Source organism: Notolabrus celidotus, chromosome 8 (assembly GCF_009762535.1).
Source record: "Notolabrus celidotus isolate fNotCel1 chromosome 8, fNotCel1.pri, whole genome shotgun sequence".
Taxonomy (NCBI): Eukaryota; Metazoa; Chordata; class Actinopteri; order Labriformes; family Labridae; genus Notolabrus; species Notolabrus celidotus.
The window spans coordinates 20,555,259-20,569,827 of NC_048279.1; the positions used below are offsets into that span (position 1 = coordinate 20,555,259).

The following is a 14,569-nucleotide window of genomic DNA, read 5'->3' on the forward strand; positions in this document are numbered from 1 at the left end:
AGTGCCAAAATAAACCAACATGTCTGTAACTGACGTCCACACAAATGAATCAATGCAAGCTAAGTGGTCAAGAGGGCTGAGCACATTTTAATCCTTCTAAGAACCCGTCAGTCTGTTTAAAGTCAGTATCCAAAGTTACAAAGAGTTTAGGTTAACTTGCATGGGCACAGAAACCCTGAGCTGAGCGTTACCAACTGAGAGCAAGACAACATACAATCATGACAACTACTTATCAATAAGAGGAAGTTTTCCGCCAAAACGTAATGTCATCATGACAGATCAGTCCTTACAAAAATAAAAAAGAGACAAACATTTTAAGGTGAAACTGAAGTGTTGCTGTAACCTTGGTGTACAGAGTCTGTTCTATAACAAACAGTGGGTGTTTAGGTCTAAATGATATTATTGATAACGTGTGTAAAAACAATGTTAAAGCAGTCTAACCTCCAGAGGAGAGTCTGGTTCATCCAGGATGCTCTTCTCACTCTGAATCCTCTGCATGGTTCCTGTAGAGCTGGGGTCCATGATCAGCACGTTCTGACTACCAGCTATGCCGAACTTACAGTCACTCCTTCTAGAGTCAGTCGTCCTGCACACCTCGTAATTGTACACGTGTGGCAGTGTCCCTGTGGCCATAGTGTCTGAGTAACGTGGTGGATAATATGGAATCACAGGTAGATTGGAGTGATACATGACACGAGACTGTCTCCATCTGTAGATTTTTACTGAGATAATAACCACCAAACATGTGATGAAGAGAAAGGACACTACAGCTAAAGCCAGCACTAAGTAAAAAGTCAGGTTGTCATTGTACTCCTTGTCGTGGGTAAAGTCAGTGAACTCTGACAGCACTTCAGGGAAGCTGTCCGCCACCGCCACGTTCACAATGACTGTAGCTGAACGAGACGGCTGCCCGTTGTCCTCCACTATAACAGTCAGTCTTTGTTTCACAGCATCTTTATCACTCACTTGGCGGATAGTTCTGATTTCTCCATTCTGTAAGCCCACTTCAAACAGCGCCCTGTCTGTGGCTTTCTGCAGTTTATACGACAGCCAGGCATTCTGTCCAGAGTCCACATCAACAGCCACCACTTTAGTCACCAGATAGCCCACATCTGCTGCACGAGGCACCATCTCAGCCAACACTGAGCCTCCAGTCTGGACCGGGTACAGGACCTGAGGGGGGTTGTCGTTCTGGTCCTGGATCACCATTTTCACTGTCACGTTGCTACTTAGTGGAGGGGAGCCTCCATCCTGCGCCTTGACGCGAAACTGGAAATCTTTGATCTGCTCGTAGTCAAAAGAGCGCACTGCATGGATGACTCCACTATCAGCACTAACGGACACATATGAGGAGACTGGCACTCCATTCACAGAGGAGTCCTCCAGGATGTAAGAAACACGGGCATTCTGGTTCCAGTCAGCGTCTCTGGCTTTCACTGTGAATACAGAGAGGCCTGGTGTGTTGTTTTCTACAATGTAGGCCTCATATGAGCTCCTCTCAAAGACAGGCGCATTGTCATTCACATCAGAGATCTGTAAGGTGAGAGTGACGCTGCTGGAGAGGGAGGGCACTCCCTCATCAGAGCACGTCACTGTGATGTTATACTCTGAGTCTCTCTCTCTGTCTAAATCACTGTCTGTCACTAAACTATAGAAATTATTTGTTGACGTTTTTAAAGTAAAGGGTACATTTTCGTCAATGTAACATTTCACTTTCCCATTTTCTCCAGAATCTTTGTCCTCAATATTTATCATTGTAACGACTGTGTTTAGTTTGGCATCCTCTGATATAACAGTCGACTTTGACATGATTTTTATTTTGGGCTTGTTGTCATTCACATCTTGCACATCGACTATTAATTTGCAGGAGTCTGTTAGTCCTCCTTCGTCACTTGCGAGTAAATTTATTTGATAGTTTCGCGATTCCTCAAAATCAATGTTTCCAATCAAAATAACATCACCTTTTTCTTCATTTACCTCAAATACTTTTGCAATATCGTCTAATGTATTTGTTATCGAATACGTTATTTTACTGTTCGAGCCTTGATCTGCATCTGAGGCTGTAACAGTGGCAACAACGGTGCCCTTAGGTGAATTCTCAGTAACTGTAGCCTTGTATGTTTGCTGTGTAAAAACGGGAGCATTATCATTAGCGTCTAAAACTGTGATGACAATCAGCATTGTTCCTGACATCTGCGGCTCTCCTCCATCTACAGCTGTTAACACCAGAGATATCTGCTCCTGCTTTTCTCTGTCTAAAGGTTTCTGCAGCACCATCTCAACATTTTTATTCCCGTCAGCGTTGTTGTGCAATTTGAGAGCAAAATTATCTGTAGGCTTTAACTCGTAACTTTTGAGGTCATTGATTCCAACATCCAGATCAACAGCTCTTTTAAGAACAAATTTAGCCCCGGTCACTGCTGATTCACTTATTTTAAATTTCATCTCACTCTTTTCAAAGGCTGGTGCGTTATCATTGATGTCTGTGATCTGCACTGTAACACTGTAAAACTCCATAGGGTTCTCTAAAATAATCTGAAAATGTAGAGCACAAGGCGTCGTCTGTCTGCAGAGCGCCTCTCTGTCTATTCTCTGTTTAACAAGGAGGACTCCTCTCTCTCTGTTCAGCTCGATGTACTCGTCGCTGTCTCCGGTATATATTCGAGCTTTACCAGATGCCAGACGTTTTGTTTGTAAACCTAAATCTTGTGCTATGTTGCCGACTAGAGAGCCTTTAGCCATTTCCTCCGGAATACTGTAGCTGACTTGTCCCAGCACCGAGTCGACGGAGAGGAGACACAGAAGCAGCAGTACTTGCCTTGCCATTGTTCTAGTCCAAATGTTTCCGTGTGATGAGTGTATTTAATCCCATCAATCTTATAGCGATTCCAGTATCGAAGATTAATTATTAACCTATTCGTCCACGCAACGAGAAAATAGTCACAAATTCCAGGTGCCTTTTTAAAATATCCTGCACGAATCGAGTAGAGGTTCTATCTCGTCGAGCTCTTTCTTTATTATGTCGATGAAACATGGGAGGTGCTGCTTCAGCTCCAGTGTCAGCCATTCACAGTCTGGTCAACAGCGGCCCTCAGAGTTCACAGTACAAAACTGCAGAAATCAAACACACAAACACACACCTCTTTTCGGTACACCTACTTGTGAATTTCCTCGTTGGGGGATGAATAAAGGATTATCTTATCTTATCTTATCTTATCTTATCTTATCTTATCTTATCTTATCTTATCTTATCTTATCTTACTCACAAATCGAGAGTTCAGATAATACGATCTTCTATCTTAGTTTAAATATTCATACTTTATCCTTGTAATTTATGAAACTTTCCCCAACACACCTGCAAGCGCTTGTAGTCTTATCGAAATGCACGTTGTGCATTAAAAGCCATTTAATGTATCTGAAATAGTCAAACAATCGAATCCCAATCTTTAAAAAGCCGAAGATCTTAAAGGTTTGTTTTAAATATGAAGGAAAAGGAAATCATGTAATATGAACGAAATGGACGGGGTGTGATTTTGAAGGTAAAGTGAGCTGATACAGTGCATGTCGCTCTCCGAGGTTCTGAAACAGATACATTCTGATAAACGACAGTATATCTCCACAAGTTGTCTAACAACACACGATCTGTAGTGCCAAAATAAACCAACATGTCTGTAACTGACGTCCACACAAATGAATCAATGCAAGCTAAGTGGTCAAGAGTGCTGAGCACATTTTAATCCTTCAAAGAACTCGTCCGTCTATTTAAAGTCAGTATCCAAAGTTATAAAGAGTTTAGGTTAACTTGCTGCATGGGCACAGAAACCCTGAGCTGAGCGTTACCAACTGAGAGCAAGAAAACATACAATCATGACAACTACTTATCAATCAGAGGGAGTTTTTCCGCCAAAACGTAATGTCATCATGACGGATCAGTCCTTACAAAAATAAAAAAGAGACAAACATTTTAAGGTGAAATTGAAGTGTTGCTGTAACCTTGGTGTACAGAGTCTGTTCTATAACAAACAGTGGGTGTTTAGGTCTAAATGATATTATTGATAACGTGTGTAAAAACAATGTTAAAGCAGTCTAACCTCCAGAGGAGAGTCTGGTTCATCCAGGATGCTCTTCTCACTCTGAATCCTCTGCATGGTTCCTGTAGAGCTGGGGTCCATGATCAGCACGTTCTGACTACCAGCTATGCCGAACTTACAGTCACTCCTTCTAGAGTCAGTCGTCCTGCACACCTCGTAATTGTACACGTGTGGCAGAGTCCCTGTGGCCATAGTGTCTGAGTAACGTGGTGGATAATATGGAATCACAGGTAGATTGGAGTGATACATGACACGAGACTGTCTCCATCTGTAGATTTTTACTGAGATAATGACCACCAAACACGTGATGAAGAGGAAGGACACTACAGCCAAAGCCAGCACTAAGTAAAAAGTCAGGTTGTCATTGTACTCCTTGTCGTGGGTAAAGTCAGTGAACTCTGACAGCACTTCAGGGAAGCTGTCCGCCACCGCCACGTTCACAATGACTGTAGCTGAACGAGACGGCTGCCCGTTGTCCTCCACTATAACAGTCAGTCTTTGTTTAACAGCATCTTTATCACTCACTTGGCGGATAGTTCTGATTTCTCCATTCTGTAAGCCCACTTCAAACAGCGCCCTGTCTGTGGCTTTCTGCAGTTTATACGACAGCCAGGCATTCTGTCCAGAGTCCACATCAACAGCCACCACTTTAGTCACCAGATAGCCCACATCTGCTGCACGAGGAACCATCTCAGCCACCACTGAGCCTCCAGTCTGGACTGGGTACAGGACCTGAGGGGGGTTGTCGTTCTGGTCCTGGATCACCATTTTCACTGTCACGTTGCTGCTTAGTGGAGGAGAGCCTCCATCCTGCGCCTTGACGCAGAACTGGAAGTCTTTGATCTGCTCGTAGTCAAAAGAGCGCACTGCATGGATGACTCCACTATCAGCACTAACGGACACATATGAGGAGACTGGCACTCCGTTCACAGAGGAGTCCTCCAGGATGTAAGAAACACGGGCATTCTGGTTCCAGTCAGCGTCTCTGGCTTTCACAGTGAATACAGAGAGGCCTGGTGTGTTGTTTTCTACAATGTAGGCCTCATATGAGCTCCTCTCAAAGACAGGTGCATTGTCATTCACATCAGAGATCTGTAAGGTGAGAGTGACGCTGCTGGAGAGGGAGGGCACTCCCTCATCAGAGCACGTCACTGTAATGTTATACTCAGAGGCTCTCTCTCTGTCTAAATCACTGTCTGTCACTAAACTATAAAAATCGTTTGTTGACGTTTTTAAGATGAAAGGTATGTTTTCGTTTACGTAACATTGCACTTTACCGTTTTCTCCTGAATCTGCATCCTCAATATTTATCATTGTAACAACTGTATTAGGTTTGGCATCCTCTGATATTACAGTTGACTTTGACATGATGTTAATTTCAGGCTTGTTGTCATTTACATCCTGCACATCGACTATTAACTTACAGGAATCTGTGAGTCCTCCTTCATCACTTGCAAGCAGATTTATTTGGAAATGTCTCGACTTTTCAAAGTCAATATTTCCGAGTAAAGTAACATGACCATTCTCCCCATTTACTTCGAATAATTTCCTGACATTGTCCAAAGTATTTGTAATAGAATATGTTATCTTACTGTTCGAGCCTTGATCTGCATCCGAGGCTGTTACAGTGGCAACAACGGTGCCCTTCGGTGAATTCTCAGTAACTGTAGCCTTGTATGTTTGCTGTGTAAAAACGGGAGCATTATCATTAGCATCTAAAACTGTGATGACAATCAGCATTGTTCCTGACATCTGCGGCTCTCCTCCATCTACAGCGGTTAATACCAAAGATATCTGCTCCTGTTTCTCTCTGTCTAGAGGTTTCTGCAGCACCATCTCAACGTTTTTATTCCCGTCAGCGTTGTTGTGCAATTTGAGAGCAAAATTATCTGTAGGTTTTAACTCGTATCTTTGAAGACCATTAATTCCAACATCGAGGTCAACAGCTCTTTCAAGCACAAATTTAGCCCCGACAATAGCTGACTCGCTTATTTTAAATGTCTTTTCATTTTTTTCAAAGGCTGGTGCATTATCATTGACGTCTGTGATCTGCACTGTAACACTGTAAAACTCCATAGGGTTCTCTAAAATAATCTGAAAATGTAAAGCGCAAAGCTCCGTCTCTGTGCACAGAACCTCTCTGTCTATTCTCTCTTTGACGAGGAGGACTCCTCTTTCTCTGTTCAGCTCAATGTACTCGTCGTTGTTCCTCTTATAGATCTTCGCTTTACCAGCAATAAGGCGTTTAATTTCCAAACCCAAATCCTGTGCTATATTTCCCACTAAAGAGCCTTTCGCCATTTCCTCTGGAATAGAGTAGCTGACCTGACCGAAAACTGAGTCGACGGCAAAGAGGGTGAAAAACAGCAGTAGGTGGAGATTCATTGTTCTGTCCGATTTTCCCTCGAAGCCTCCCTAGCCTGCTTGTAGTCTTGTAACAAATACACATCAGATATCTATTTCGAATCTCCTGTAAACAGCTCCAGAAGCCACTATTTGTCCAAATAACTTGCCGGTCAGATATATTCCTCTTCTTTAAAAAATATAATCCGCAGCCAGGCTCGTCCGCTCTTTGCTCGTCGTGTTCTCTCTGTATTGTGTCGACGTTAGAAGGGAGGTGCTGCTGAAAACCAACTCTGTTTCATCGACACACTGGTCAACAGCGGCCCTAAGAGTCCATTCTGTAAAACTGCAGAAGACCAACTAAAATTCAGATGTGGAGAACTCACTTTCAACCATCTGTAAACAGAGTTAAGATGTTCTACTCAAGTCATATATTGGACTTTCATAAAAATGCAACATGAATATAATATCAAATTAATAACTTGTACTGCCTGAGTAACTAAAAATTGTGTATAAAGAGAACAAAAACACAAGTGAGATAACGTGTTGTTTTCTTTTGTGTGCCAAGGATCGGTGGATATAAATTGCAACAAAAAGACTTCAAAGTAATACAAGTCTAAACAAATCACATATCATGTTGATGGTGAAAGAATGAAAAGAGGACAAATTAGAATTAAAATCAAATCTGGAAGGAAAAAGTAAGAAAATAGATGAGTAGTATTTATGTCACTGTCCGAAGTCCTGAAATAAAACAGTTTACAAAACTGCAGAAACTCCAAGGCTTCAGACGCTGTTAGTGTAAAGTTATGACATAAAGCCAGTGATATGTGTGGAAGTAAAGAAACTCTTTTCTTCCATTATCACTAATACAACTGCTGTTGCTTCAGCTACTATTACAATAAGCGTTATAATGACTGCTATACAAAATATTCAAAGTGGGGACATTACGGTTGAAATAAAAACACAAATGCCAAAAGTGAAAGATTATGTTATGTAAATCAATATTGTCTGATCAATAACCACTTGAGAAGATCACATCACCTAAACATGAAATATCTATATGAATGTATGATCTGCTTTCTCTCACTTGGAAAATATGAATGATCAGTTTCAATAATTATGGACAAAATGCAACTGCATTCTAACCTCAAGAGGAGAGTCTGGTTCATCCAGGATGCTCTTCTCACTCTGTATCCGCTGCATGGTCCCTGTAGAGCTGGGGTCCATTATCAGGACGTTCTGACTACCAGCTATCCCGAACTTACAGTCACTCCTTCTGGAGTCAGTCGTCCTGCACACCTCGTAATTGTACACGTGTGGCAGAGTCCCTGTGGCCATAGTGTCTGAGTAACGTGGTGGATAATATGGAATCACAGGCAGATTGGAGTGATACATGACGCGAGACTGTCTCCACCTGTAGATTTTCACAGATATGATAACCACCAAACAAGTGATGAAGAGGAAGGACACTACAGCCAAAGCCAGCACTAAGTAGAAAGTCAGGTTGTCATTGTACTCCTTGTCGTGGGTGAAGTCAGTGAACTCTGACAGCACTTCAGGGAAGCTGTCCGCCACCGCCACGTTCACAATGACTGTAGCTGAACGAGACGGCTGCCCGTTGTCCTCCACTATAACAGTCAGTCTTTGTTTCACAGCATCTTTATCACTCACTTGGCGGATAGTTCTGATTTCTCCATTCTGTAAGCCCACTTCAAACAGCGCCCTGTCTGTGGCTTTCTGCAGTTTATACGACAGCCAGGCATTCTGTCCAGAGTCCACATCAACAGCCACCACTTTAGTCACCAGATAGCCCACATCTGCTGCACGAGGCACCATCTCAGCCACCACTGAACCTCCAGTCTGGACTGGATACAGGACCTGAGGGGGGTTGTCATTCTGATCCCGAATAACCATTTTTACTGTCACGTTGCAGCTGAGTGGAGGGGAGCCCCCATCCTGCGCTCTTACGCGGAACTGGAAGTCTTTGATCTGCTCATAGTCAAAAGAGCGCACTGCATGGATGACTCCACTATCAGCACTAACGGACACATATGAGGAGACTGGCACTCCGTTCACAGAGGAGTCCTCCAGGATGTAAGAAACACGGGCATTCTGGTTCCAGTCAGAGTCTCTGGCTTTCACTGTGAATACAGAGAGGCCTGGTGTGTTGTTTTCTACAATGTAGGCCTCATATGAGCTCCTCTCAAAGACAGGCGCGTTGTCATTCACATCAGAGATCTGTAAGGTGAGAGTGACGCTGCTGGAGAGGGAGGGCACTCCCTCATCAGAGCACGTCACTGTAATGTTATACTCAGAGGCTCCCTCTCTGTCTAAATCGCGTTCTGTTACAACAGTAAAGAAATTATTTGTTGTGGATTTAATGACGAAGGGAATGTTTTCGTTTAGAAGACATGTGACTTTTCCGTTTTCATTTGAATCTGGATCTTGTACATTTAACATGGACACAACTGTCCCAGGTTTCATGTTCTCAGAGACTGTATTGGAATTTGACATTATGTTAATGGCCGGAGGGTTATCATTTGCATCAGTCACGTCTACAATTACTTTACATGCGTCAGATAATCCTCCCTGGTCAGACACCTGAACATCCAGCTCATAAAGTCTCCTCTTTTCATAATCCACATTTCCTCTTAAGGTCAGTAGACCACTATCAGGATCTATTGTAAAGAGAGATGCTGTTCCGGATTTAGGGATCGTGTATGCTACTTTCCCGTTATTGCCTTTATCTTTGTCGGTGGCCCTGACGGTGGTTATTACAGTGCCAACAGCAGCATTTTCCAAAACACTTGCTTTGTATTCCGCTTTTGAACAAACGGGGGGGTTGTCATTGACGTCTAACACAGTTATGAGAATCTGCATTGTTCCTGAGAGCTGTGGCTCACCACCATCCAGAGCGGTCAGTATTAATGATAAATGCTCATGATTCTCTCGGTCTAATGGTGTCTGTAAAACCATCTCGACATGTTTTGTTCCATCTCCTCTACTGATGGTTTTCAGAGCAAAATTATCAGTTGGTTTTAGGGCGTAGCTGCTCAAGCCGTTTATACCAACATCATCATCTATAGCTTTCTCTAAGACAAATCGAGCTCCGTTAAGGGCTGATTCTGGAATTTCAAATTTCATCTCATTCCTCTCAAATGTTGGAGGGTTGTCATTTATATCTGTAATTTCAACAGTAACCGTGTAAAACTCCATTGGGTTTTCTAGGATCATCTGAAAATGAAGCGCGCACGGCATAGTTTGCCCGCATAGAGCCTCTCTGTCTATTCTATCTTTAACAAGGAGGACTCCTCTGTCTCGCTTCAGCTCAATATACTCCTCAGTGTTACCCGTATAAATACGAGCTTTACCAGACTTCAGTCTATCCACACTCAACCCCAAATCCTGTGCTATGTTGCCTATCATAGCCCCCTTTTTCATTTCCTCAGGAATAGAGTAGCTGACCTGTCCGTGCACAACACCCAGAGAAAGCACCGAGAAAAACAAGAGCACTTGCAATCCCATCATTTCGGTCGACATGTCTGTGAAGAAAATCAAAATATCCTTTGTTTCTTCGCTGTTTAGTTCGAATTTTGAGCAGTGACTACGCGGGTATTGTCCTGAAGAAGCCCCTTTCCTAAATTGTAGAACAAAGAAATCCCACCGTGCAGTCCAGGCTTGTGCTGTTCATGGCGGTCCTAGCTCTTTACTCTGCCTCTCTTTATCCGACAATGTGATGTGTCGAGGCATAGGGGAGGATCTGCAACAAATGCTTCAACATCAACTCGATGGCCAACAGCGTCCCTCTCTGTTCAATGGGCTGCACTACATGTTATATTACTGACGAAAACTGGACTCTCACTGACTAAAATATGTTTTGCTAAATAAAAATGTTATAAAACCCCTTCCATTCTGCTAATATTACTGATACACCATAAACAGACGACTCAGGCTAAAAAACACACACAAAAAAAGAATAAATCAAAACATAAAGCAACTTGACGAGAAAAGGTCAATGAACAAATCACATAAACAAAAAAGCTACAAGCACACACAAGTGACAAAACCATAGGTGAAGGGAATCAAATAGGTGAAGTGTACTATATTTATCAGGATTCCACAGCTGCAATGAAACCAAAAAGCACCAGCAGACTGTATGTTCAAAAAAAAAAATGTTTGTTATCGCCCATGTTGTTGTAATCAAACTTATTTTCATTACTCACACACAAACGCCCATAGAAGCCCCCATCCTACACACAAACACACACACACACACACACATGTGGCCGCGCACATGCCTGCGCGTTCACACACAAAGACACACGGAATAAAACTGGGGCAGGAAAGAGGAATGTGACAAACTGCAACCTTTGTGGCATGAGTAGCAAGACTATCCAATGCGCTGTCCGTGGTGCTGAACAAGTGCTACGTATGGGTCAGGAAAATATGTGACTGAAGTGCTGACAGTAAAGAGTTCAATATCTGGTGCTATCCATAAACCACAAGGAACATCAATATCAATAAATATAGCGGACATAAAACCTAAGGGACAGTCTAAATTTTTAAACTAACCTCAAGAGGAGAGTCTGGTTCATCCAGGATGCTCTTCTCACTCTGTATCCGTTGCATGGTCCCTGTAGAGCTGGGGTCCATGATCAGGACGTTCTGACTACCAGCTATGCCGAACTTACAGTCACTCTTTCTGGAGTCAGTCGTCCTGCACACCTCGTAATTGTACACGTGTGGCAGAGTCCCTGTGGCCATAGTGTCTGAGTAACGTGGTGGATAATATGGAATCACAGGAAGATTGGAGTGATACATGACGCGAGACTGTCTCCATCTGTAGATTTTCACTGAGATAATAACCACCAAACACGTGATGAAGAGGAAGGACACTACAGCCAAAGCCAGCACTAAGTAAAAAGTCAGGTTGTCATTGTACTCCTTGTCGTGTGTAAAGTCAGTGAACTCTGACAGCACTTCAGGGAAGCTGTCTGCCACCGCCACGTTCACAATGACTGTAGCTGAACGAGACGGCTGCCCGTTGTCCTCCACTATAACAGTCAGTCTTTGTTTCACAGCATCTTTATCACTCACTTGGCGGATAGTTCTGATTTCTCCATTCTGTAAGCCCACTTCAAACAGCGCCCTGTCTGTGGCTTTCTGCAGTTTATACGACAGCCAGGCATTTTGTCCAGAGTCCACATCAACAGCCACCACTTTAGTCACCAGATAGCCCACATCTGCTGCACGAGGAACCATCTCAGCCACCACTGAGCTTCCAGTCTGGACCGGGTACAGGACCTGAGGAGGGTTGTCATTCTGATCCCGAATCACCATTTTCACTGTCACGTTGCAGCTGAGTGGAGGGGAGCCCCCATCCTGCGCTCTTACGCGGAACTGGAAGTCTTTGATCTGCTCATAGTCAAAAGAGCGCACTGCATGAATGACTCCACTATCAGCACTAACGGACACATATGAGGAGACTGGCACTCCGTTCACAGAGGAGTCCTCCAGGATGTAAGAAACACGGGCATTCTGGTTCCAGTCAGCGTCTCTGGCTTTCACTGTGAATACAGAGAGGCCTGGTGTGTTGTTTTCTACAATGTAGGCCTCATATGAGCTCCTCTCAAAGACAGGCGCGTTGTCATTCACATCAGAGATCTGTAAGGTGAGAGTGACGCTGCTGGAGAGGGAGGGCACTCCCTCATCAGAGCAGGTAACTGTGATGTTATACTGAGAGGCTCTCTCTCTGTCTAAATCAGTGTCTGTTGTTAAACTGAAAAAGTTGTTTGAAGCAGATGATATTGTAAATGGAATATTCTGGGTTATGTAACACTGAACTTTTCCATTTTCCCCCGAATCAGGGTCCTGAATATTTATCATTGTTACCACAGTACCAGACTGAATGTCCTCTTTTATTGCACTTGACTTTGACATAACATTTATAGAAGGTATGTTGTCATTTGTGTCAGTTATTTCCACTATTATTTTGCATGAATCAGTAAATCCTCCCTCATCACTGGCCTGAACATGTATTTGATATTGTCGTTTTTTTTCAAAGTCAGTGTTTCCAATCAGCATCACTTCTCCTGTCTCTTTATTTATCTCAAATAATTCGGACACATTATCGAGAAGATTCAATATAGCGTACGATATTTTACCATTAGACCCTTCATCTAAGTCAGAAGCACTAACAATGATAACTTGTGTCCCCGAGGGAGTGTTTTCTGTGATGATGGATTTATACATTTTCTGGGTAAAAACCGGAGCATTATCATTACTATCGAGCACACTGATATGTATCTGAACGGTCCCGGAAAGCTGCGGCTCACCTCCGTCAACTGCAGTCAAAACAAGGGACAAGCGATCCTCCTTTTCTCGATCTAAAGGTTTCTGTAAAACCATTTCTACCATCTTACTTCCATCTGCTTGATTTTGTAGCCTTAAAACAAAGTTATCGGTTGGCTTTAATGTATAACTTTGTAGGCTATTAACACCGACATCCAGATCTATTGCTTGTTGCAACAAAAACACTGCCCCCGTAATAGCTGACTCACTAATCCTGAAATTCATTTCACCTCTTTTAAAAATTGGGGCGTTGTCGTTTATATCTGTAACTTCGACAGTAATACTATAAAATTCCATAGGATTCTCTAAGATGACCTGGAAATGCAGAGCGCATGGAGCCGTCTGAGCACAAATCACCTCTCTGTCTATTCTCTCTTTGACGAGGAGGACTCCCTTCTCTTTATTCAACTCGATGTACTCCGCACTGTCTCCTGTGTATATGCGAGCTTTTCCTGATCTCAACCTTTTCGCATCCAAACCCAAATCTTGCGCAACATCACCCACGAAAGAGCCTTTTGGCATTTCTTCTGGCATGGAGTAGCTTATCTGCCCAACGACGGAACTGAAACAGAGAGCCCAAAGCCACAGCAGCACTTGCCATCTCATTGTTCTTTCCGTCGTGTTCCTGTAAAATGAAGCCAGATGTATTCCAGTGAAAGGGATTGTTTTTTTCTTCAAACGTAATCTTGTTTCGTCCCAAGGTTGCATGTTATGTCCAAATCGGTCGTGAATTTCAGAATTCTAACAACTATGTCCTTTAAAATTAATGTTTGGAGCTCGGGTGTCCGTATCCAGTACTGCTCCCTCCGTTTCCCTCCCGTGATCTGATATATGGTGGGGGAGGTACTGCTGAATTCTCCTCCTGAACTAACACAGACTGGCCAACAGCGGCCCTATGAGTCCACTATGCTGAACTACAGAACACTGGGGAGGATGGAAAATAAAACCTGCCATCCTTTTGTTCAAGTCAAATATTCTGATGAAAATACATGTATTGACAAGTGTTTGGTGGATAGACGTTGTTGAGCTTCAAAAAACAGCCTCAATGATATAAAAAACAACGCACTATATGAATCAAGTACAAACAATGATTCAAATGATAATTTTATGTTACACATACACTCTTCTCTCTACACAGACAGACAGACAGACAGACAGACAGACATACAGACAGACAGACGCTACTGAAACTCACTGTGTGCACAGTTTTGTAATATCACGCTTCTTTAAACGCCTTTCGATAATTTGACACGTGGTTATCAAAATCAGAAGGTAAATTATTTACATTCATCACTGATTAGTGTGTTATTGACAATAAAAGCAAGTTATGCAATAATGTGTCATTATTCTAAGTTTAATAGCCTGCAAAAAGTATGCTTAATGCAACTCGTTGCGGATGGATGTATATTTGTTTGTACACACCATTCATACGAAAAAAACATGTATTTCTCAAAACAATCATAAGGACTATAAAGACTTGAAAATATGCATTTGTATTTAAAAAAAACAATGTTGAAACAGGTCACACTGTAGCAACGAGCTGTTTTGAGTCAGGCTTAAATAAACTTTTAGAAATGAGGACGACAGTGGCGCTGTCCAGGGTGCTGAATTGAAAAACAAAGGGAAAAAGGGGGACAGGCTGAAAGTATCAACAGAATCATCCTAAAACCCGAGAAATTGTAAATATAGAGTGATACAAAAATATCCAGTGTTCTGTTAACATAGCAATCCCCCAGAGGTACAAATCTTCAAAGAAAATCAAAGTTTAATAGAAAAGCTTGACC

The 14,569-nt window shown here is 42.7% G+C and overlaps 3 protein-coding genes across 9 annotated transcripts in view; all 3 read right to left on the reverse strand.

Annotated features, from left to right (window-relative positions):
* Positions 1–14,569, reverse strand: part of LOC117818002 (protocadherin gamma-C5-like) — a 163,265-nt gene that overhangs the window by 96,433 nt on the left and 52,263 nt on the right. For 3 of the 7 annotated variants that reach the window (XM_034690857.1, XM_034690855.1, XM_034690851.1), the window contains exon 1: positions 11,007–13,391. The exons of 2 other annotated variants lie outside the window; for them this stretch is intronic. In XM_034690857.1, coding sequence (XP_034546748.1) covers positions 11,007–13,391 — 2,385 coding nt within the window. Of the gene's footprint in view, positions 1–441; positions 2,843–11,006; positions 13,392–14,569 lie in introns of those variants that run through there. 2 more of the 7 variants (XM_034690856.1, XM_034690850.1) reach the window with 1 other exon arrangement.
* On the reverse strand, positions 4,072–6,482 carry LOC117818022 (protocadherin beta-16-like). The gene has a single exon (XM_034690875.1). The coding sequence runs from the start codon at positions 6,474–6,476 to the stop codon at positions 4,077–4,079; it is 2,400 nt and encodes a 799-aa protein (XP_034546766.1). The 5' UTR covers positions 6,477–6,482; the 3' UTR covers positions 4,072–4,076.
* Positions 6,682–9,959, reverse strand: LOC117818007 (protocadherin beta-16-like). Its single transcript, XM_034690862.1, has 2 exons — positions 7,581–9,959; positions 6,682–6,772 (listed from the first exon to the last, which is right to left on the reverse strand). The coding sequence occupies exons 1-2, from the start codon at positions 9,957–9,959 to the stop codon at positions 6,698–6,700; spliced, it is 2,454 nt and encodes an 817-aa protein (XP_034546753.1). The 3' UTR covers positions 6,682–6,697.